We start from the raw sequence: 25,228 nt of genomic DNA on the forward strand, positions 1-25,228 counted from the left end.
TCCTATCAAGCTGCATTACGCGGTCACTGAGACTTTCCTGGTGGTCGAGGACTCTCAGGAGCTCCCGTGTTGCCACGTTAACACATGACTGAATTACTCATAGCAACCTGGCTGTTTGCAGGTCATGGAGGGTGGCCTTCTTTAACCAGACATCTAGGTCAGTGCACATGACTTACTCCATTTAAGACTCAAACTGTATCTGAAGTCTGAACTTCTATCACAGGACCACTATTTGCTCAAGACAGGAGGTAAGTAAGGGGAGGAAACAGACGGCTTACCTTGGCTTCACATGTCTTGTGAACTGCAACCTTGCAATCTGCACAAAAAAGGGAAAGGACATGTTTTACTCTGAAAGGGGGTTTGAAGGTAAAAAGAGAGAGGACAGTCAGGCTAAGCTTGTGTCAGGTAAAGGTAAACGTGTGTCTCTGCATGATCTGTGAGACATGCACTCACCCTTGCAGAAAGCCCCAGGGTTGTCGATGTTTTGCTTGCACACATCACACACCCGTTTCCTCTTAAAGCTCTTCTCTGTGAAGACGTGGCTCCCTGCTTTGGCGAGCTGCAGGACCACAAATAAATACAATTAGTCAAGAGGTTAAAACAATAAATGCTCCTGCTCCAAGAACGGCATTCACTTAATCATTTTAAAGAACTGAAACGGGTTTAATGCGGTGATATGTTCAAGTAGCAGTTTTCACATGTGTCTCAAAGCATTTGATCAGAACATTGGATGGTCACTGTCCCCTGTCTGGCGGCTGTCATGACAGATATTTGCTGGTTCAGTGACACACCAGCAGGAGCACAGATGCCCTACCTGCCGTACACTCAGCATTCTCTACTGAAAACTCCTTCCTGTCACACCACGCTGTGTTTTAAGGCATCCTGTTGTCTCGTCTTTTAACTTGTCCTCATTATGTCTCAGACTGCAGGGCAGCTGAGATGATGAAAAAGAAGCAGCTTGCTGTGCTGCCACCTTCACTAAAATGTGCTGCATTGTCACACGTCAGCTAAATGTAATTGAATACATATTATACATGATGTTCATTGTTTCAGTGTTGCCCAAGGGGATGCTGTTAGCTTTCTTTAGGTCCCTTGTTGTGACTGGACATCTATCTCAACTTTGTTTTTCATATTTGGTAAACTACAAACATTCATGTTGCAAATGGGATCAATTGAAACATGTTTGTGAGCCCCTTTTCTGTTTTGCAAACATCAGGTCCAAGTCATATTGTCAAAAAGCCAACCTCTGTTTATGACTAAATCCATCCTTAGTGTTGTATTTTTTATGTAATGCTAATTAGCAAATGTTGGCATGGTAACACTCAGGATTAAGACCGTGAAAACAACATTTATAAACATTGTGTAAACATTAGCATGTTAGCATTGTTATTGTGAATGCTTACATATCACCATATTACAACTAGCATTTAGCTCAAAGCTTTGCTGTGTGTAAATACAGTCTAAACCTAGAATAGCATCTAAATTGCACTTTCTAGTAGTGGCCATTAGCAGTGGACTCACAAGCACGCACTGTAGGCCGGCTAAGTCAACAATACACAGAGAAGCTCAGATAACAACACACAGAGGGAGAGCTAATTCATGCTCGGCTCAGGTAGACATTTCTCTATTATCTCTTTATATAGCATAAAGAAAGCCCCTCTTATAATAGTAATATAACAGGTTGGTTACCAAAACTATTAGGCAAATGCAGTGACTGTCTACTATTCAACATTTATTAATTGTTGATGTGTTTAATGTCTGGGTGAAGAATCTGTGGTCTCTCCTTTTTCATGATGGACATATTAAAAATATTCTTTCGACAATGCAAGGTGGTACCACACTGGCCACATTGGACCACCATGGCAGCTGCGTAAACAGATTAGATTAAATGGGCTTGTTTGGGTTAAGCACAGAAAGAGACAAAGGTAAGTATCAGTTTGCAGTTCTCAAAATGTTAGACTAAGTTGAACGGTTTGATATAGAAAAATACTCGAAATCAATCAATGAATTTGCTAACAGTATCCATTTGTCAATGGTCAAGATGTGAGCTTTAACCCTGGAGAAAAACCCATAAAAAGCATTGTACAAACACACACACACGGACTGAATGCAGTGCAATGATTTATTATCCATGGATTTTTCTTTTTTTAAAGCAATACTCAACCTTCCCAGCAAACGTTTATATAAAGCTATGGTAATGCCCTCCTAAAGCAATGCCTTCTAACAGCATGTGAAGCACATTAAGCCATTACATCTTTCCTTGAGTGGAGCAGAAGGAGGGGCCTGGAAACATCAGGAGGTAGATGGTGTTTGTACTGTAGGGTACAGTATGTGTGTGTGTTTCTGCTGAGGCAATGAGAGAGGGTCACAAACAGCGTACCTGAACACACTGTTTCATTTCCAGTTAAATGACTGGATGCATTTCTCTGGTCTTGAAAAAACATAAGCTCAGGCATTTTTTACTTTTTCCCATGTCTGGGTTTTTCCACACAGAAGAGGCATTGAATTATACTCTGGAGGTGACGGTGCATGCACACTAAAACTTTCCCAAACACATTTTAGTTCTCCTATCCAGAATACAGAGGGAAAGGAAACTCATTCTATTAACCACACTGTATTATAAAACAGCCATGACTCTCAAGAGAGAGAACGCAGCCTAAATCCTTTATGACTGGAAATGTATAATTAATGTTTTATGTAGCCCCAGAGCTTTGTCTGCTTACATAATGTGAACGTAAATGCAACTGATTTGAGTTATTTTCAGGGTTATGTTTTTAATGAGACCTAAATTAATAATCACAACAGGCTACAATTGAAATGTCAGAATTTAAATTAAATAGCTGAGTTGAAAAAAAGTTTGGGTTATGCAATTTCTTGTTGAGGGTAAGATAAGTCATTTGATGCAACTGCATACAATCGCGCTAAACATGAAGCTTAAGCCTGGAGATGGTAAACACAAATGATAGAGGCTATATCATCAAGACTAGGTAAAGAGGGAGAGCCAGACTGACTCATTCAGCTAAAATATATATTTTTAAAACATATTACATTACATGCTTTTATCCAAAGCAACTTACATACTCAATACTGGGCAATCCCCACAGGAGCAATTTGGGGTGAAGTGTCTTGCCCAGGGACACAACGACATGCTGACTGCAGTGGGGTTTGAACCTGTGCTCCCCTGATCCAAACACCAACACACTAGTCCACTGCGCCACAGCCTCCCATATATTCATAAAAACACAAGAAAGATATAATGTGTTGTTCCTAAACCTGCATTAATTGATATGTTTAGCCACTAAGTATTAGTGGCGGCTGAAAGTGACATATCATTACATTTTAAGGTAGGCCTAATATGGCAAACTTCTCTGTTAACCAGATACCTGCTACCTGTGTCCGTCTGCTGTTTTGGGGCTGAACAAGTAATATCCTACAGGAGGCTTTGAGAGTTCTGTCGTTGATAACAGATGCTTAAATTGGGTAAAGTTGCGAATGGACAGCTAAACAATGAGCTGACATTTGCTATAAGCCAGTTGATAATTCTCTGCAGGTTTATCACTATAAGAAAGCCCTCTCACATGACCTACTATCTTCACATGCTTATTTAATAGATTGTCAATATGAAAATATTATTTATAGCCACTTTAAGTATTTATGTGAGGTGCTGTTAAGCAGATTTTGCTATCTTTGGACAGAGCTACGCTAGCTGTTTCCAGTCTTTGAGCTAAGCTAAGCTAAAATGTACAGACAGGAATTATTCTCATCTAATACTCAACAAGAGAGAAAATAAGTATACTTCCCAAAATCCCTAAAGAGTTAACTAATCAGGGAATTCCAGCATTGACCAAACAAATAAATAATATGGATTTCTCAAACTGTTAGATTCTGTTAGCCACTGCTGAAAGAGCTATGGAGATTTGATGAACAGTGCCGTACAAGCATAAACCATAAGTAGGCTCTCTACAGTCATTAAGAAAGCATGTTGTTATTGGAGGGTCTGATGTCCCACCATCAGATACAGAGTGGTCACACAGGGGTCACACGGGGTGTTTAAAACTGTTGGAGGGTGTGCTTGGCCAAATATAAGCCATCAGTTACAAAATCATTTCAATCGTGTTTTATGTTTTTTTTTAATTATATAGTTACTCCATCTTCCAACAAAACCCCTTATTTTGATCACTGACCTGTACTTAACAAACTGTCACAGGCATTGCTGGGACAGATTACCATTATGCTGCATGTATTGATCTTGTAATCACAGCAGCAGAGAAACATTGGACTATTGACAAGTCCTCTGCTGCTGTGTGAAGCTGCTATAAACCATGGAATCCACTGAATGTGCTCAATATGGGTCTGTCTGTGCTAGCTGTGTGAGTGTGTGTGTGTGTGTGTGTGTGTGTGTGTATGTGTGTGTGTGTGTGTGTGTGTGTGTGTGTGTGTGTGTGTGTGTGTGTGTGTGTGTGTGTGTGTGTGTATCAGGGGTGGCGGGATTTAGGAAGTGAACCGGACAATAGGAGGGTATGTGGCAGAAGAGGATCATCCTCCCCTCCAGCCATTTACATTTGAAATTAACTGATGGATTTTGGAGCTTGAATTGATTTGATTGATGTAATACCCCACTGAGTTGCTGTTACTTCATAAATCTGACCTGAGATTGCATTGTAAAAAGTAGCCCTTTGCTTTGGGGCAACACAATTACACATGTTTCCAACATTGTACATGTATTTGAGGTGTAGAACAGTTGCATACATATAACTCTCTAGAAGTCAAATATCAGCCAATTAGGCTACATATTATGAGTCACAGTTAATTGTTGTGCATTAATGTATTGCAGAATGAGATCCACTGAAAATGGTACTGACCAGGTTAATGACTAGTATAAGGTATTCCCCTTCTTTAGGGTCTGTACATTATTTCAAGGGACAAGCACCTCAGTTGACTACATTTCGCTATTTAACCAGATACACAGGTTGAAACCTCTCCACAATAACCTAAAACGCAGGACGAGCCAAGGGCACCGCCTGGTGGACAAATAGTAGAATAACTTTATCTTGCTGATAGTACAATAGCAGATAGTGGCGTGGCATTATCTGTGCTGAGTGCTGCAACTGCTGTTACAAGATCACAAGACGACAAATGTACCTTAAATTAAGTGAGTTATATCTTAGTCCAAAAAATACACGCATATGTTTAAATCCTTTTATTCAATATCTATTTCTTTGGAAGTTTAGGGGACGGACTGCTTGATTATATAACTGAAATTAAGTAGGTAAACCCCTGAATAATGCACTAACGACATTAAATATTTAAATGAACTTATCCACGTTAAAATGTATAATTCTATGCATGTATTACCTCAAGGCAAATACAGACGGTTAATCGGTTTTCAAGTACATACGTGAGAGATTATATTTCTTGTGCTAAAATCCAACGGTAATGAAAAGTTGACAAACTTATTTTCAAATAAACAAAAGCTTTTCAAAATCCACCCAGCAAACAACTTGCACTAAGGTTGAAGAAAAACAATGTGGTTGTTATCAGTCAAATAATGACAAATGGAATCAAAGAGCTTTCTAAAAACCAAAAACATGACATGACTCATGGATTTCAGGGCATTGTGGTGGGTGTCTTCTTACGTACCGGCCTGTCACTATGACACTTTTCTTCCATTCGTTATTCTTTCTCTCCATCTCTCTCCATCAGAATGGCGAACAATAGGAAGCAGTAATTGAATTGTTTAGTGTGCTATATTGTTTATCATTATAAGCTCTCAAACTATACTTCGTTTGCACGGACTAACAGTCTCCAGGCTCCCGTGACTGTCAGCAGTATTGCAGTATTAAAGAACCCCACCCCATTTGGAGTTTCGCGGCCAAAGCCGATGTCATTCTACAAGCATCTCTGACCGCTGCAGAGAGCCTGGAGCACTTCCACTTCTAACATGGCGAAGAGGAGAGGGTCAGGCACCAACAGAAGCATAATGGATTTCTTTATGACTGTGGCTGCATGCGCTTTTATTACTGTGAGGGCACCAGCCGTAACATTTTAAAGAGACAGTTCACCCACAAATACATGTTTTTCTCTTACCTATTTGTGCTATGTATCAATCCAAATGGTTTTAGTGTCAGTTGCCAAATGAACGAGATATTGCCTGTTGATGTGGCAATTATGCCACATCAAGGTGGAACGCTCTTCCCACAACTGTAAAGGAAAGTAAAACTATACTTACCTTCAAAACCTCTCTTAAAGAGCACCTTAGCGGGAGAGCATTGCAAAACTGGCCCCGGTAATGGTACAAATCTCAACCTGTCGTACAATGGACAGCTTCCCCCCCCCCCATCTATGTATATACTCGCATTTTAGACTCTGTTACTAACTGTATATCTGTAGACTTGGTATGTCTTAAATGTCCGGTTAGGATGTATTAGAACGAAATCTAAAATGAAAATTGTAAATAAGTCATCTGTATGTAAAAAACCAACTGTATGTAAATTGTAAATAAGCCATCTGTATGTCAAATATGTCTTATATGTCTTAAATGATATGATGAATTGGAAATGGGGGACCCTGATGTAAACAAGACGAAAGTCTTTCTCTGGTCTGCATCCCCTTAAGAATTGTATGTTTTGAGCTGTACTGTACTGTACCCAATATACAAGCTGTTAATAAACTTTTCAATCAATCAATCAATCAGACGACGGCCTTCTCTGGTGATAGATAGCCCTCAACTGCTATGTTTCTATCCAGGAATCATGACCCTGTTTATTTAGATAATCCAGAGACCTTGGTCTGAGCAGTTTTATAAAGGAACTATTTTCTTCCTACAGTAGCCCCGCAAGAGATACTCATTCCTGAAAGTGCTGATATCTCCAATTCTCGGAAACTTACACTAAAACAATCAAGATTGATAATTATCACTACAGGTAAGAGCATAAATATCTATCTTTGATTTTGGCGTGAACTGTCCCTTTAAGGGATTAACTAAAAAACAACCTGGTCAATTATTTAAGGTTGTCCCATTAATTCTCTGCTATATGTCTGAAATGCATACAAACGTACATCTTATCAAATTAATTAAAATAGTTAAAATAAACAGCTGCAAAACACAAACACACACGCTGTAAATTGATACAGCATTCAGTTACACACCCCCTCTCCACTTAATGCGGTGTGGGAGTTCTTTTCCAGTGACACCTCACTACTGGTGACATGCTAGAGAGCAGGAAACACAACTTCTTGTTTTGGGTAACACACACACACACACACACACACACACACACACACACACACACACACACACACACACACACACACACACACACACACACACACACACACACACCACACACACACACACACACACACACACACACACACACACACACACACACACACACACTGTCGACTCAGGAAGGGACAGGAGCAGGTGCGGAGCCATGGGTATGCTCTAGTCCTGGCAGGGTATTTATAACCTGCATGAGTAGGGGCGTCACCTCTAAGCAGCCATGAAAAGGCTGAAAATAGGTGCGGGAATTAGTGTGTGTTTTTGTGTGTGTGAGAAAGAGACGGAGGAGAAGAAACAGACACTACAATCAACATTAAGAACTCCTGGACTGTTTGCATGTATGACATATTTCACTACTCTCACTGCAGAGTCCACCCATTCAGTAGGGACGATGGTATCATAATTTGGCATGGTCATACACACACACAGGCACACACACACACACACACACACACACACACACACACACACACACACACACACACACACATGAAGTGACATGACTATATATTAGTTTTAACTCTTTGCTGCTCTAACCTGACATACAGCATGCCAGCGTATGGTTTACTCTGACATGTGAGAATGCACACATTCTGATGTGTAGCCTTGGCGCTTAACCAACCGAGACTTTTTATTTTAAGTCTCCATAAAAGTCCTCCAGAGGCTTTACGTGGCTTGCTCCTAAATCCATACATGTTTCTAAATAGAGCCAGCCGCCAGGCAGACGGCGGGTCAGAACCGGACAGTAACCTAACCCACTTCCTCTTGAACTCTGCCCCCCCGAGGCCATGATTAACAGGGATCAAGTGGATGGTCCATGAGTGGCTGTAAATTACTTTGTATTTCAGGTTCATTGCCACTGATCCCATTGTGACAAATTTACGAGGTAATTCAAATCTAACTTTTCACCAATGTGATTAACTTTACTAGTGCGTGCCATTCATGCATCTGATGCTGGCTTTAAGGAGACCTGCAAAACACATGTTTATCTTTTGGTATGCGAGCATCTGCGGCACAAGATGCTTCTCATTTAACGCTGACAAAAACAATATTTCACAAGACATTGCTTTGGATCTAATTTCGGAACGTAGTGGTAATTGGATTCCTATGGGTGCTGTTTGATGACTAGTATGTTGTCTATGTGGAGTATACCAACAGACATAGTTAAATCAAATGGCAAACCATACGCAGCATTTAGGCTATTTAACACATCTGCATTACCATCATGAGTTAGACCTATTAATCTTTTAATCTGTTTAGTCAAACTCAGGTTTACGCTTTCCATTTAGCTACTAATGAACCCAACATCCTGTGTGATCATAAGCAAGGTAAACCAGAATGTGTACAGTTCCCTAATGAGCAATTATTCACTTACCTCAGCAAGCTGGAAGATTTCAGGATGCACCTCAGGGTCTGCCTTTATGGGGATTCCTCCTGTGTCAGTACTCGGTCCACTGTTCTTCATCCTGCCCGCCCCTGTGCTATGAATGCACCCCATATTTCCAGCAGATACCTTGTTTAGCTCCTTTTAATTTTTTTAAGTCTCCTAAACGTTCCTCCTCTAGTGCTTTGCTCCAGAAGGTCCCCTTTTTTCTTCTCCTATTCTCAGTGCTTCATATTTTAGACGGACCTCCTTATGTTTCTGCGACAGCTAAGGTCTTTCTCTCCCAACATGCTTATTCTTCCCTAGCGACTCCTCACACCTCAGCCCTTCTCTCTGACAGCTTGTCCTGCCTTGAAATCCACTCCAGATGACTTTTTTCCCGTCTCCTTTTCCCCCTCTCTTCTTACAACCCCTCTTTCACCCTTCCAAAAAGTGTCACCATGCACAGACCCTACTCTCTTTCCCCACACCTCTCCTCTTACAGTCTTCCCTGTCCCTTGCTCCCTGGCTATCCTCACTATGAAAAGCATGCAAGCACACACTCTCCCCCTCTCTCTTCCCTTCCCCCTTTCCACTTGCCAAAACCTCCGTCTCTTCTCCTGTACAGACCCTCAAATGTTTCACACAAGGCTCTCCTGCTCCACAGTTACAGACCCTCAAGTCTTCCCCTCTCTCTCTCTCTCTTGCTGCATCAGGCTTCTCTTGCTGTTTCTCCATGGGGGAGAAGGGGGCAGCTGTTTTGGCTTGTTGATGTCAGGCCCTTCCCCTTTCCTTTGGCTTGACTTCAGCCCCTCTCACTCTCCTCTTCCTCATGGGGGAGTGATTAGATAGAACTTCTTTCACACACGTCATCCCTCTAGACTCTGTAACTTTGCACATGAGAACATACTGTAGTGAGTTGATCCCACTTCTACTTCCTGTCAGCCTGATGTGAGGAAGTGAAGACTTTTGACTGCTGGCATGGGTTTCCTCGGTTGTGATCTTGCAGTTTGACAGGACACCAATTTTACAGTAATGTCCTCTTTTATTCTCTCAGTGGCTCTCCGCTGAAACAAAAAACAATGATAGGCTCTGTGCTTAACTCTGAGATCTGCTTCTGAAGTCGTTAAATTCCTTCAGCTCTCTGTAACACACACATAGCTATATTTCCCCAAACAACATTCTCTAGACAAAATGCTCCTTCAAGCAGGGGCTTTAGGGTTGCGAGGGGAAAATCTCCAACAATAAGCTCTTTTTAAAACCATGATGTTGGCCTCCAGTTAGACCATACAAAGCGGCCCTTAGTTTAAAGCGAGACAAATCTGTGGCTGTGAGCTAAATTAGGCGACAAACCCATCAAGTGCACAAGTACATCTGCACAGATCCATCTTTATTGCAGTTCCACATGGGTGGACCCAGCATAGTTGACCACCAAAAAGATGGGGGAAAATTGCACTTGATACATCATCTGGGGACATGAATGACGCAAACACGAGTCATGTTGTGGCTTGAAGTAGAGGGAAGGACCCTCCTGTGTGGACCAGCTGTTAATTCACATGGCAACAGGGGGGGTTATGGTGGTGGGGGGTGACTAGGGTGCACAAACACGCTAGTTTAAACTCTAAGATTAAGAAGTATTGAGGTCTGTATTAAAGTGAGACACAACACTACAGGCAGCAACATTGTTTTTTCCTGCACTTGTCAATCATTTTAATTTGGGATACCTTCCAAAAGACAAATGCAAGTGTTTTTAATAACTTTCTCTATTAGGGTTTGTATATTTATCCAATTTTTACCCCAAAATCGCTTTAGATAATGGTATATTGGCACATTTCAGAAAACTGAAACAATTGTCCTAAAGTAATCAACTGCACAGGTTTCATAGTGATATTTATTAGTAGTTTTAACTTATTCATTGGTGGTGTAGCAACACATCGATGCATTACTATGTAAGATGGATGAGAACTTCAGTCTCTGTTGGAAATGTTACCGTTACAGCATTACCTACGCATGATTTAAAAAATAGACATTGTTGTCACTGAATTTACTAAATAAATGGGACAATTCCCTAACTTGACATCGATCTAAGCGAGATGCAGATAAGAAATAAGCAGAAGCCTTAAGACAATTGTCCAGCATCTTTCTCTCACACCCACACACTACATGCCCTATAAATGAATGGTCTCTAACTATAAACAAACTATTTTGTTAGAAACTGTGAAAGAAGTGGAGCTCTCTGGTAGGCCATCGGTGAGCTTCAGCAGACACAAACTCCTTCAGTGTGTCCGTGCAGCTCAGCAGGATCCTGACCAGCTGCCACCAGGAGACCGGCCCTCAGCAGGGGGTCGGGACTGAAGAAATGTTGTGTCTCACAGACCACACCGGGAGAACAGTAAGCAATGGGGAAAACACTTAGTTGCTCATAAAAAGATTTGTTTGATGATGCAATTCTGCAACTGACAACACTTCATGGTTCGTTTTGAATGACTGTCACTATAGTGTGTGTGGCCTTAAACGCTTACACTTTAAATGACTTGAAACAAGCAGTCAGCTCAAATCCCTCCACTAATGCATACAAAAAATGACCACATACTATATGAATGCACATAATGACCCCAATTTATTGCAAATTGGAAGACAGGTTCATGTAATCTTGTGGAAGTACTCACATCCTGCTAAAGGCAACTCCATACTTTGCCCAAATATTTGTATTCCTCACTTCAGGAAGAGTGAATGATTGAGACAGCTGTGGAGAATCTTTATGACTGCTGGGAACGTGCATTACAAGCCTTTAACTGATGTTATTTTTTTCATCAGGTGTGTAGTAATAGAGACATCAGTACAATGATTGGGGATAATAGCAGTAGGACTTAATTGGTTCTTCAGGCAATAATTGTTTTTCCAGCCGTTTTCTTTCAACATACAAGTCATCATCCTATCTTGCAATACCGTCACTCAGTTTAGCATCAATTCAACATTTTGTTGCTGGCAGTTTCTTTTTTTAATTACTAGTAACGAGCATCAACAATCATGTCAGAGTATTGGAAGGCAGGATATTCTTCATCAAGTTTCATCAAAAAAAGAATCAATAGATTTTTAATAACTGACTTAATTATGAATATAGGGGAATAAAAAGGGCTTATAATTAATCGTTCTGCATTCAAGTTGGGCATTACCAAGATAGATAGGTCAAAAGTTGATTAGAATGAATAAAATCAGGTTGGTAAACTGTATCTCCGGTCATATCATCCAACCTCCCCCCACTGTAGATCCACAAATATACAAATTCATTTTTTCCCCACTTTTTCCATTTATTTATTACAATTAATTCAAGGTCATCCATCACTTTTCAATGTGTCAGCTACTCCTTTTTTCCCATTTAAAACAAGTCCAGTATGCGACTATTCTTAAGAAGCTGAATAGTCCTGAAGGCGGGGCGGGGGAGGGAGGATGGGGGGGTGTTTTTAAAGTAAAGGACAGGTTTGTAGGAGGAAAGGAAGGAGGGAGTGATGTCCTCCCGGGAGCCTCTTCCACGTGAGGAGTTTTTTTCATAAGCTATGTGAGATTATTTTTTTCAGCGGTCGTCTTTTTTCTCCTCGTATTGCGCTGTCGGGCCTCTTCTCGTTATTTTCTCTCTATTCTACGTCCTCTGCGTCGTCCCCGTCCATTAGCAGAGCGGCGTACTTACTCGCTGAGCTGAACTTCTACAAAAGGCAAAACAAAAAAGAACCTGGATCAGTACAGTAAGCTTTGGATGTTAGAAGAAGAAAGTAGGATGAAAACATTAGGGACAAGGTTTCAAACCTATAATGTGCGGGGGAGCACTGATACAACTACTGAAGGCTTTAAGGGGAACTCTTTAATGAAACTTATTTGAGGGGATGTCAGACTGGACTAATCCTGCGCAGTGAAGGACTTACAGGGGTTGGGGTTTCGTGGAATTTCTTTGGCTCTGGGGGTGGTCTGGAGTCTCGGTCTCTTCTGATATCCTTTCTACAATCAGAGCGAACACTGAGGTTAAGATCTATCGGTGGACCTCAGTGCTGCAAAGTTGACCCTTGCTGTGAATCCTCAAAACACACACACACACAACTAAAAAGGAGCACAAATTCATTATCTGAAAATGTACATCTACAAGCTGATTGGTGTGCTCAGTTTATATTTACTTATATTTAGAAGAAAAGCTTCACAATACAGTTCGAACAGTTCTGAGTTTCATGTCCAATTGATGTTGTACTGAAGTTTTAGCACTCAAACTGATCGAAGAAAAGGTCGAGCATTAAATAGCACTGCACAAGTCCTTGTAACAATGAATGCATCATGAGCTGTGTAACTGAGCAAAGGCCATTCTTTACAGATGCCCACTAACTCTCCTCCTGGAGAGCCTAGCTTAGGGTGGCTGACCTGTCTGCCTCCTTTCTTCGGTCTCTGTTGGGACCATCTCCTCGGCCACGCCCTGCTCCATGCCCTGAAGAACCCCCTCGTGCTCGTGGGGGCCCCCGGTCACGACGCATAACGTCAGCCTTGTTCTCATCTTAAAGAAGCCAGACAGTTGAGTGAAGGGAGGGAGGTTGTTGGACTTTGTAAAGGAGACTACACTCACAACACACTGCAGCATGAAAAGCCACTGGGTTGGATTCGAAAAGTGTTAGTCACTGATGCCGGGCCAAATGAGGGTTCACATCTGCCTGCATGCAAGCTGAGCTTAAACCGTGCAACTCATCTAGTTTCATGTTAAATTGGCTTTAATGTTGTATTCTTATACAGCACTGTTTCCACATTTGGCCAGTTTGCTGAGTCTGAACCTAAAACATACATTTATATCATTTAAGTCAGAATTGTGGTGCATGTGCATATTATTCTGCAACAAGGCAGACTAATCGAGACATGTCAGTGCTCCCCTTGTAATGAATTCAATCTCTGCAGGAAGATGAGATGTTTTCTTTCCAGTATGATGCAGAAACAAAGTGTGAAAAGAAGGACAGCTTTTCTTGCCCCTAATCCAGGAAATAAACAAACAGTCTCGATGAAAAACACTGGAGCTTCATATAAGACTTATGTTATTACACGGACTACGTACATAAGAAATGTACTTCCTGTCTGCTTAGTGAAAGTTGACATCTAACTTAACAGAATTAACTGAAAACACCGGATTCTAGTTTTCATTTTCAAACAAATGTCAAAATGTCTTTATGGATTTTCGAGTCTGCAAAACAACTAAGAGAAATCCTTGCAGTTACAGTTAATCTTACAAGATCTATTTTTCTGCCACTAACGGGCTCTTGATCAAAACAATAACAAGACAGCGTAGCAGATCATGCGAGTTGGCGTCTAATACATGCTTGTTGATTTTGTTTATAGTTTAAATTATTTGTTTTATGGTAATCGAGGTCTACACTGAGGTTTGGGTAAACATTCCCCACACATCAGCAGGCCTTACCTTTTTCAGATTCTCTTTCATCCGCAGAATTTGGGGAGCTAAGGAGAAAGTAAGAATAGTCAGGAGTTTGTACACAAAACACTTGAACACCGACAGTTTCACTTTTCCAATAACTTTTGATAACTAGTTCTACGTGTGAAATGTTTTGAAATGGCAGTTTCTGAGCAGTGTGCTGGGGAAAGGCTTCCCATCATGCAGCATGTCTCACCTGAGCTTGGGAGGAGTCGACCCACCGGGGGAGACAGGAGAGGCCGGAGGTCGTCCGTCCCCCTCACTAGAGCCTGTGCTGGCTGCACTTCTCTTGGCCCAGACATTCTCCTTGGGAGGAGGCGCTGGCACCACCTTCAGCAGCTCCTTGGGGGAGTTGGTGGAGGGGGGCAGCGGGGAGGTCCCAGGGGAGGAGGGCTCACTATCTCTCGCACTGAAAACCTCATTCTCCCCAGAGCGCTCACCATCTCGACACCTGGAGCCTTTAGGATGAAAAAGAACAGCGTTTTGTTAGGTTTTTTTTTTAAATACAAAGTACATTGCACACACATCTTTTTTTTTTAAACAAAAAGTCTAAAAAAGGTTCTCAAAATTAAATCTTTATATGATTGTCCAACAGATTAGATGACATATATATTATTGTATTATTCTGTATTAGCTGAAAGTGCCATGTTAAGAAACAGACACAAAAATAAGATACACAGCCGGATTCCTGAAGGCAATCTTTAACTAAATCAAACACGGACGTATCTCACCTCTTCCAGAAGTACTTCCTGGCTGTGAAGACTCACTTCCTGTGCGAGACCTCGAAGGATGACTTTCTTCATTGCGCCAGCTTGGGTCCCTGAAAACAAAAAAGAAAATAAGTTTATACATTTACAAGAGTAAAGTTTTTTTAAATCTTCCTAAAATATATTTTTAGGGATGGATACAATGAGCTTCCCCCAATAGAGTGTTCATATAACATAAATAACCAATTGAGTTATCGCATGTTCACAATGACATGAAGAATCATCCATGTGGACCCCTGACCTGTCTCGAATCTTTCTGTCAGGTCCTCGTCCTTTGTCCTCCTCCAGCTGCCTCTGCAGTCTCTCTTCCTGTTTCTTCAGCCTCTCCTCCACCTCCCTCTCCTTAGCTGCTGTGTCAACCGGCTTGGCTGAACCAAAGATGGAGGAAGTCCTGCTGCCGGAGCTCGGAGGTGCAGCTACAGCTGGGGAGGGACCTCCCCCGCCACCACCACCACCTCCGCCACCACCACCACCACCACCGCCACCGCCTCCGCCACCTCCAGCACTGCCTCCCTCCTCCGCAGGCGTGCTACGGGGCTTAAGGTTCAACTTGGGTCTCTGTGTGGAACCGGCTGTGAGAACAAGAAATAATTATATTTCTCCCGTTGAAACTTGACAGATTATACAAAATGATGAATACATTTGTTTTTAAATGTAGTTGGGTTGGCTTCATTTTGTTGTACCATTTATATTAACAATTATTTTCAGTCTATAGGGTGCAGAGGATCTTCGTCAAATAATATTTGCACAAATTGCAACACTAAAATAACCCTACTTCATAAAATCAGTCAATACATATTATTTAATGTGATGCATGAAGTAATAACAACGCTCACCGTCACTTCTCTCTTCACGCCTCTCCTCCTTCCTCTCGAACCGGTCCTCGCTGCCCCCGTAACGTTCCCGTTGACCGTAACTATCACTGCTACCCCGAAAGTCATCATCGCGGCGGAAGCCAGTGCCGAAGGCACGACGACTACTTCCTCCTGCTCCACCACCACGAGAGTCAAAACCTGGAAGGATGGCAGGGTAGAAAACCGGTGAGATATCAAAATGGAAGAACTAGTGCATGCATGGAGAACAGGGAGACGTGTTTGCCAATGACTTGATTGAGATGGGATTGTTAAAGAACATTTGAGGGATATTATGATCAGGGTTTCCGTTAGCCGGTAATTACCGGTTTTTAGCTGGTAACATTTATTAAAAAACGGTAAATTCAAAACCTGCCAGTCAAAATGTCCGGTAATAATTAGGGATGCTCCGATCGATTGGCCGCCGATCATTACCGGCCGATATTCACTCTTAATAGTTTGATCTGTGCTCTCTATAAAGGCCGATCAGGAGAGCTGGATCTGATCGATATGGACATAAACGCGAGTGAAGTATAACCGAACGAGAGAGAGAGAGAGATCAGATCAGCTGCTGAGTCTGACGGAGGCACGCAGCTGTTCACCTGAAGCCCCGCCCACTGTTTAGTGAGCTGCATGAGAAACTGACGGGCTGTCAGGAGAGAGAGGGAGGGAGAGGGGAAAAGAGAGGATCCGTTTCTCCCGTGTTATTATCCAAAGTTAATGTAAACTTTTGAATAATGTACTTCTACTACAAGTAGTTTGTTTGAATGTAATAATGATGTTGTTTGTGGAAGCGTATCATTTTTTGAAAAATGAATCTGAACTTTTACGATTATAAACTGAAGCAATATAAAAATGAGCCCCATTAACTGAGTTTTAAACATCAGCATATCCGGTCATAGTGCGGTAATTACCTGCTAACGGAAACTCTGCTACACAATTCTTATTATTATTGAAACATGACTGGTAAGTTTCGAATTTGTCCGGTAAAATAATTTTTTCCGGACATTTGACCAGCAAAAATAAATCCTGATTATGATCATGAAGCCTAAGCTCATACGGGCAAGAGGATCTGAACGAGCACGAAGACACACCTCCTCTATCGAAGTCTCTACGGTCCCGGTCATCATAGCGATCGCGGAAGCGGTCTCTTCCTCCATCATAGCGGTCGTTGTCCCGCCGCGGCCCGTCTCTGAAGCCGCCCGGCTCGTAGCGGTCCCGTGATCCTGAATCAGTACCAGCACACGCAAAAAAAAAAAAATGCCGTTTAACATAGGGAATTCCTCTTCTAATGAACTGTTAGGGTTTGGATTGAACATTAAACAGAGCCTGGGAGATAGTCACGCATTGTTTTTTAGCAGTTAAGTCAACATTTTGGATAAATATATAAATTGCACTTAAGCATGTTTTACACCTGAAAACATGTTAATAAATGTAGGGACAACAAAGTTAGTTAAGTTTTACAAATTGTTTTAACTAATATTATGCCAGGTTGTTAAAGTGCTATCAGCTTTATCATAGTCAAATTGTGACTGACTAGTCAAATCGGTCCCTTCTGTCCAAAACTTCTAAGACAATTATCCTTGATCACAATTGTCCTGGCTTCAAGAGTGAAATAACAATGATTGTTCAAAGCAGGAACGAAGCCAATTCTGACTCACTTCCTCCAAAGGCCTCTTCTCTCTTGGGAGGTGCATCATCAGCCTCTGTGCTGCCGCGAGGAGCCCTCCAGTCACTGTCAGTCTTGTCAGGACCCAGGTCCGACATCCGGCCGCCCCTGTCCCGGCCTCCCATAGACCCATTGTCTCTCTCTGAGGAGTAAAGAAAAATAGATTTTAGGTTTAAATGATAGGATATTAGGTTTTAGGGACATATTCCCACTTGCTAAATGACATGTAATCAAAGAGGCCAGAAATGGTAACCGCAAAAAAAAATGGTAGCATTGTACCTTTATCATTAGACTGGTCAGCAATATCTACACGGATCCTTCGGTTTCCCAGGTTCTGTTGAACAAACAGAGTTAGTCATTCTTCTGTAAACATTTTTTAAATCAGAGATAGAAACCCACTTTCATTCATTGTACAACTTAAATCTTTATTTTGTGCATTGAGGCCATTAAATACATTTTAACTTCAGATTAATTGTTACGGGGAATGTAGTTCACTTAGTTTAGATCCATGGTTTCAGATTAAAATGTTAAACTAAGTTCTTGTTGCAGCCTCTCACCTCCTCATTGAGACTCAAGGCCCTCAGAAGAGAGTCCACATCGTCAAATTCGGCATAACCAAAGCCCTTCAGCCTCTCAGGGTTACTGGGCTCCCGGGGCAGACGCACTGCACTGATCTGGGGAGGAAGAAAGTAAGAGATTAACATAAAACCAAATGCACTAAACTGGGCCGAGCAATGTACCAGTGCACCCGTACAAACACACATTTTGGAAAAAACAAATATAGAAGAATTGAGTGTCTATTGAACAAACAAGGCTAGCCTGTTTGCCCTGTTCTTTATAAATAAACAAACAAATTGACTGGTAAAGTTACAGATTTAATTGAATATGGATGACTGACAGTAGGGATGGGTATCGTTAGGATTTTATCGATACTGCTTATCGATACCGGTATTTTTCGATACTCTTATCGATACTCTTCAATGATTTGGTGCTCAGAATTATAGACATGATTACAAGATGTGAAGATTAAAGGTGGGGTATGTAATTTATTACAGAAACACTTTTTGTTATATTCCATGGAATGCTCTTAACATCCCGTGGCTCAGTCAGTAGGGGCTTGGACTGGGAGCCGTAGGGTCGCTGGTTCAAGTCCCCGACCAGACCTAAATATGGAGTGTGGACTTCTACTTGGAGAGGTCCCAGTTCACCTCCTGCCCTGCCGTGGTGCCCTTGAGCAAGGCACCGGACACCCCCCTTCCCCCCCACTCCCATTGCTCCCCGGGCGCTGTACAATAGCTGCCCACTGCTCCTAGTACTAGACTCCTTGTACTAGGATGGGTTAAAAGCAGAGAACACATTTCACTGTGTGCTGTGTGCTCTGCATGTGTGACCATTAAAGAGGGTTTCATCCCTCCCTATTAATTATTATTATTATTATTATATATTAAATGCTTTGACAATAAATACATAAACAAATGTAATCTGTGGAAGCCGTGGCGCTGTAAAAAGCACGACCAATCATTTTAGCCGGCTCGGCTAAAATAACTGGATGGCCTACCTGCCTGTCAGCCTTCCATCTGTGCACAAATTTATCTCGTGCCCTCATTGGTCATGTGCGCGTTCGTGTGTGTTGGAGGAGGGGCTCTGTAAGGAAGTGGCAGATTTTTTGCGGTTGTTTATTTTCAAATTCTAGCGCACTCGAGCTGGTTTCTCCAAAATTACATACCCCACCCCACCTTTAAACAACAGTCATTTTATTGTAATTGAATGTAACTTTTTCAATGTCATACCAAGCAGGTATGAGTGTGTTTGACAGTGTGTCTCTGGAAGGGGGCGGTAATTAGGGGCAGTTCATAAATCCATGTAAACATGACCATTATTCAGTTAAAACGAGACACCTCCTAAACCGGAAGCTCCGGTCGGCTAACCATTATAATCCGTTTATTATTTAAAATTGTAATGATGGATTATCAGTAATCATTTTAAAGTTACACAGAGACATTGGATTAACTGTTTTTATGCCCTTGAACACAACTTTTGATCACAAAACAGCAAAGGTAAGACATAATTATCATCATGGCTACGCAAAGTGAAGTTGTTTTCTTGCTCTTTCCTGGCTGCTAGTTCAGTGAGTTTTGGTCGTAGTGATGAGACTTATACCAATGGAATCTGTGGAATCTCAGCTTTCTGTGATATGTTGTTTGTGATAAAATGACGTAGAAAAGATCGCTTTTGCCAGTTATGTGCTAAAGTAGCCGTTAGCCCGCTTTGCTAAGTGTTGATTTAGACTCTTGGTGTTGGACTTCTGTTCCGTGTAGGTAAAATGGTTCATATCGTCTGTTAGCCGAGTTTCTTCCCGTTAAGTGGGTATGCATCATTAATAGGTTGTTAAATGTTAAGAAGCCTTGAGACGCTGTTTCTAGCAAGATGTTGGGTCTCCCCCTGTGGTCTGCCCCCGGGAGTCTTGTAATAATAAGAGCGCTGTTAGGACAGATGACGAGTGGCATTCACAGTGGCCAATCAGAGTGGTACTCAAACCGGATACGTCACACGGGATGAGGGTTCCCAACCAACCAGAATTGTTTAAACTAAGGAAGTAGCGTAATTCATATACCGATAGCAGCACCGTCTGTCCAGCGGCTTAACGGTATACCAATACCGTCCAATCAGGTACCGGTACTGACTTAGTACCGGTTCTCGACACCCATCCCTACTGACTAGCTTGTCAAGATGTTCAGGAGAGTTTCACTGTTTGCGTTTGCTTACATAACAAAGAGTAGCAGTAGCTGTAACAACTAAGTGCTATGTGCTTTATGGCCTACACTGCATGCGTGCTTGCTACACTTACGGCCAAGCCACGAAAGAAGTCTTTGATCGATTCCTCAGAGACATCATAGGGCAGGTTGCCCAGGAAGGCCGTGTAAGGCGGGCTGCGGGGCAATCGGGAGCGGTCCACATCGGGTTCACGCGCTGAGCGAGGTGCTGTCGGAAGGACGGACCGGTCAATGTTCGATGCCCGGGAATAATCCTCCTCCACGTGCCAAGAGGTCGAGACTGGAAGGATGGGAAGAGAGAACATTTAAAACAAAAAACTTAGTGTCAGTTATCGAACTGCAGTTGGAAATGCAAATAAAGTATTTGGCAACTTGGACTCAACAAAAATGAATGTTAATTGAAAAGTATATGCATCAGTCACACAAACATTCAAGAGACACTACAGCGAATGCAAAACTTCTTTAAAAAGAAAATACTCAGTTTGACAATAGATACAGCTGAATGCAAACCCCTTAAGATGGCCATTTTGTTCAGCAGACACTTCATGTGTATCAAGATATTGTTCCGTGAAAAATACATTGGAGTTAATTATCAGTATTGGCAGAGTTACAAATGACTACCAGCCACTAGCAGGTAAAAAAAGTGCTTGGTAGATTTGCTTTAGTCACCAGACTAAAATAAAACAGTGGTAATCTATTGAGTGGCAGGAAGATTTTTAAATCCACTAGCCACAGTGGCAGGTAGACAAAAAAGTAAATGTCCATGTCTTGAATTATAATTTATGCGAGCCAAAAACTCCAGATATAACAAAACAAATACATATTTAGTGTCAAAATGCTTATGCAGAAATGTGAAGCAAGTACACATACTGCACCTTTGATATGTTCTTTGTAAAAGAACTTGCTATACATCACATGACCGTAACAACATGTGATCATGTGATGTGTAGCTTGATATGTTATATACGATATGTATGTGTGATATAAACCACACTATACAAACACCATTCAATAAAACAATTGCAGTGATCAGTTTCACTGTCATCCCTTAATCTGAAAGAAAACTGAAGATTCAAGGTTTTCATTGAATAGCAGTTTTGCAATACGAGTCATGTTTTAATCTAGAAGAATTTCATGACTTTATTTAATTACTTCTATATCATGGTTAGATGGCTATCCTATGCTTTTTAAGGGGTTGGATCAGCAGATACTCAAGGTAGTAAAAACACAGAAACTGAATCTAAACCATCTCTACGTGGTTTATTAATTTGCCTGATCTTTTCTTACATTAATAACACTTGGAATGAAGAGACCATTAACCCTCAGGAACAACATATATATATTTAACGTTCACTGACTGCATTCACCAAGGCATTTTCCTTTATACCCTCTCAACTAAGGGACAACCCGATCACAAGCGCATTGATATTGATCTCACTATCATTAAATGGAAAACTGAAAGACAGGTAGGCAAGTTAAAGACTATGTGTGCATTTCCTTAGTCTACTCACCATCGCCGTCCAGGTCATCGGTCTCATCGGCCCAGCTAGTGGACTTTACTGGGTAGCTAGGGGGAGCGTTGCTACTGGTTCCCTTGTCGTCTGCCAGGAAGTCAGTCAGGGTGAGGGTCTTCCCCTTCTTATTCTTCTTCTTAGCTAGAGGGGAAATAAACACAGTGGACAGAGTAAGAGATGGGCCAGGACATAGTTTAGTTGTCCAAATGGATGTCTTTAAAGCCCCCTGGGAAGGCTAATTCATAATTGGCTGTTAATTGTGTAATATGGGATCTGATTGGTATAGGTTATATACCTAAAAAGTATGAAGCCATTGACATAGCTATGTCGTTTTAAATACATGACTTCAATTCCCTGATCAAAACTTTTGCATAGAAAAGCGAATGCTAAATGTTCTACGCTCCAAGTAATTAGACAAAGCATTAATAATAGTCAAGCTTTTTTATCAAGTGGGGTCAATTTGATGGATTTTGTCATTTATTCTACAGCAGCAAAATGTTTAAGTGATCGAAAATTAACTAATGTTACCACGGACCTTCAGTAATTAGATTGTTTGATCAGCCAAATTAGATTGTTATAAACAAGGTTCCCCATTAGTTACATGCTTATTTAAATATCTCAGACTATTTGGGATGATTGATTACACATTCAACTTTGCTACTGTGTATGCATTTTTACCATTGCAAGCCACATAGGCTTTAAAATGTTAAAAACACAACCCATTGTTTTCTTTTTTTAATATTTACATTATTCAAACAATGATGTCAGATTGCTTTTCCGGCATGTAGTAGATTACAATTCTTTTTTTGAACAACTCGGGGAAATATTACAAAATATAGTGAGTAAAGCAGTGAAATGCTGCACAACGGAGAGATTCATTCTTTAAGCACCAACACAACAACAGTCTGGGGTTTTGTGTGTTTTTCCCTCTTGGACAGCTGCATCGCCGAGAAGACAAACAGTATATATAGTGTGATATGTTGTCAACATCCCAGCCTGCAGTGATAAGACTGCAGTGTCTGAGTGATAACAAAAAGATCCCGGGCATTATTTCAATAAACACCACAGGGAGTGGTCTGCATGTCCAATAGCTCAGAAAAGGTTTTGCCTTCATTTGTTCATCCCCAATAATGCAATGCAAGGTGCAATGCTTGTAACGTGTTCATACCACTAGACTGCATGTCTGCTGCTTTATTTAGGGAATATACATTGGAGATCGAATGAATGGTTCACATATCCATTGCAAAACATTCCTGCAAGTGTACATTTAAAAAAGGCAAACATTGCCAGTTACACATAGGGGCTTCACAGCTCAGAGCAGGTCTGGTCTGTTTTGGTGCGAGGCAAAAAAGGGGAGCCACAACGTTGGCTATGAGCTTAATTGTGAAAATCCCAGTTGTCAGGACATTCTTTACATACATCGTTACAAAACCTGCACACATACAGAGCAACAGAGACTGTAAACAACTCTTTCCCAGTGCACAATGCTAAGTCATTGTTTACAATCAACAGGCCTTAATGGCGTCGAGTCCTTATTCTTTACAAAACAGTCCAATTATTCTGACTGCCTAATAGCTTTCTTAGCGCACCGCACTCATGTAGCAAGCTAGTAGCTGCGCAACGTTAACTTTTGGCAGTACAGCTAAAGCTACAATAACATTAACACAACCCAAGTGTTTCTGCACAGGTTGTTTGTTTGCGAGTATGCAGATTGCTTTTGTCTTTATGCCTATGCGGGCTTAGTCAGCAAAGGAGTGCTGACGGGGGAAGAGTCCCTGCTTAGCAGGCTAGGTTTTAGGGCCTAGCACACGTCGCAGCGCCAGAATCCAAGTGCGCCATCATCGGAGCAGGACTAAGCCCACCGGATGGGACGGCTCGAAGTTATAAAGCTGCAAGTGAAGTGTTTATCAAGCGACCCAACAGGCCCAGCTGCCTCGTTTCATCAAACACCGATACCCGGGCGCCAGGCTGCACACGTGGGGCGCCTCAGCCCGGACTGGTCGGCCCAACCCCTCCTCCCCGAAACGCGCTTGCGCCCGATGATTATCTGCTCTGAGCGCCACGGGCATACAATGTGCGAGCTGTGTGCACGCAGTTAGCAACATTTCACAACATGTCCCACACAGTCTAATGCATGTATTACTGTGAAGCCCCGATAAGCTGAAAACACTAACACCACTCTAACGTTTTTCATAGGAAAAGACCGCATGTAACCTGTAGGTTAAAATGCTCAGCTTGTGCAAGTCGTAGCTTCGTTCATTCGCCTTCTTCAAGCAGCAAGGTCTTTACTGGGCCAAAAACAACCGACGAACCGATTTATACACGCGGGACAACGACGCCAATCAATTACACGATACATTCACAATACTAGAACTTAATATTTGTAATTGTTTTGCTGTAAATACCGCTTAAAATCCCTCCAACCGACCCAGATCGTTCAACCTCATAAACCTCACCTGACGCCGCCATGTTGGAGAACGAGTTCGTAGTTCCCGGATGAAGGCGTCAGAGGTTTATTATCGGGAGCGCGCATCGCCGTTCACGGGCATGTCTCCTCCCTTGTTTGCCTACTCCAAACTTAAAAGATGCGTACTTCTATTTAACCACATCTGCTCATGTACATTGGACCTTGATATCCGTTGTAACTGAACTAACGTTACCTTTTTCTCTTGTATAGGAGTCTCTAAATCCTTCGACCAAACATTTCTATGCAGCTTTAGAAAGTGTATTGTCCAAGGAAAGAAATTAACCCGCTTGTTTTAATAGCTCTCAATGTAGGTATAGCCTAATTGCAAAGAAATAGACATTACAGCAAATGAAAAAGACCAGGCAAATAAATATAACTAACAGGCAGAACTGGCTCCCTACACTAGTTTGTGAAAGTATGTGTAATTTTGAACCAACAACACATTTAAAATAAAAAGTCCATATGGAAAGAGAATTTTTTTTCGAACAGTGCCAGGAATAAACCCCCACACTGCTCCATTTCCAATCCGTAAATTAAATAGTGCAGTGTTTTGTAATGTAACATATCTGGAAACTAGTAAAAGGGATCAAATTAAAGAGTTAAAGTAAACATATACAGTATACAATTCTTCCTATAAAGGAAGTGTAAAAAAGCATTAATAATGAACTCAAGTATATGTTCCTCCTGAACATTTGAGTAGGTGCTTAAGTTGATTTCAACAGATTCTTTTTTACATGTCGAGTTATCAAATATATCTAGGTTTTCACTGTATTTTGAAATGCATTCTTCATATTATAAACCTACTGCAAACGTAAGGACTTGATTCAAACCATATATATGTTGATGTTGTCACCGTGGAGTCACCCATTGGTTTGGGGAATTCCATTTTGAAGCCTGGAGGATCAAGATTCAGTCTTTCCGACTACACAACGTTCCCCATCAAATCTGTTCCTAACCCAACCCATTTCTGTTTACGCAGTTATGGCTACTTGTCAAGTTCGGCATTTTCAAGAAAATCTATTTTTTCTGTTGCCATCTTTTTTGCCAAAGGCTTTAGCATGAAGTTGCCGCTTGATTGACGCAAAA

The 25,228-nt window shown here is 41.5% G+C and overlaps 2 protein-coding genes across 7 annotated transcripts in view; both read right to left on the reverse strand.

Moving 5' to 3' along the window:
* LOC117486579 (tensin-2-like) overlaps positions 1-9,366 on the reverse strand; it is a 30,323-nt gene extending 20,957 nt beyond the window's left edge. For 2 of the 3 annotated variants that reach the window (XM_034135090.1, XM_034135089.1), the window contains exons 1-3: positions 8,661-9,365; positions 454-559; positions 279-316 (exon numbers count right to left, since the gene is read on the reverse strand). In XM_034135090.1, the coding sequence (XP_033990981.1) occupies positions 279-316; positions 454-559; positions 8,661-8,783 (267 nt within the window). In that variant the 5' untranslated portion in view covers positions 8,784-9,365. Of the gene's footprint in view, positions 1-278; positions 317-453; positions 560-8,660 lie in introns of all 3 variants that reach the window. The other variant, XM_034135091.1, reaches the window with a different exon arrangement.
* A 1,879-nt stretch (positions 9,367-11,245) lies between these two features.
* eif4ba (eukaryotic translation initiation factor 4Ba) lies at positions 11,246-24,231 on the reverse strand. 4 transcript variants are annotated; one of them, XM_034134883.1, is made up of 15 exons: positions 24,132-24,231; positions 21,673-21,816; positions 20,236-20,441; positions 17,945-18,061; positions 17,667-17,721; positions 17,380-17,529; positions 16,813-16,956; positions 15,704-15,880; positions 15,109-15,439; positions 14,832-14,920; positions 14,297-14,558; positions 14,089-14,126; positions 13,053-13,182; positions 12,569-12,641; positions 11,246-12,352 (listed from the first exon to the last, which is right to left on the reverse strand). In XM_034134883.1, exons 1-15 carry the CDS (start codon positions 24,142-24,144, stop codon positions 12,284-12,286), a joined length of 1,998 nt encoding a protein of 665 aa, XP_033990774.1. In that variant the 5' UTR covers positions 24,145-24,231; the 3' UTR covers positions 11,246-12,283. The 4 variants fall into 4 exon arrangements, with proteins under 4 accessions (XP_033990774.1, XP_033990773.1, XP_033990775.1 ...); XM_034134882.1 differs by having other exon boundaries at positions 24,081-24,145; XM_034134884.1 differs by lacking the exon at positions 13,053-13,182 and having other exon boundaries at positions 24,081-24,145.
* Between the last annotated feature and the right edge of the window lie 997 nt (positions 24,232-25,228).

This window comes from Trematomus bernacchii, unplaced genomic scaffold, assembly GCF_902827165.1.
Source record: "Trematomus bernacchii unplaced genomic scaffold, fTreBer1.1, whole genome shotgun sequence".
In the NCBI taxonomy this organism is placed as follows: Eukaryota; Metazoa; Chordata; class Actinopteri; order Perciformes; family Nototheniidae; genus Trematomus; species Trematomus bernacchii.

Coding starts and splice junctions, on each gene's coding strand:
- eif4ba (XM_034134882.1), bottom strand. CDS start 24,144: ATGGCGGCGTCAGGTGAGGTTTATGAGGTTGAACGATCTGGGTCGGTT. Junction 18,062..20,235: donor ACTTCTTTCGTGGCTTGGCC/GTAAGTGTAGCA, acceptor CTTCCTCCCCAG/ATCAGTGCAGTGCGTCTGCC. Junction 17,530..17,666: donor TGACCAGTCTAATGATAAAG/GTACAATGCTAC, acceptor TTTACTCCTCAG/AGAGAGACAATGGGTCTATG.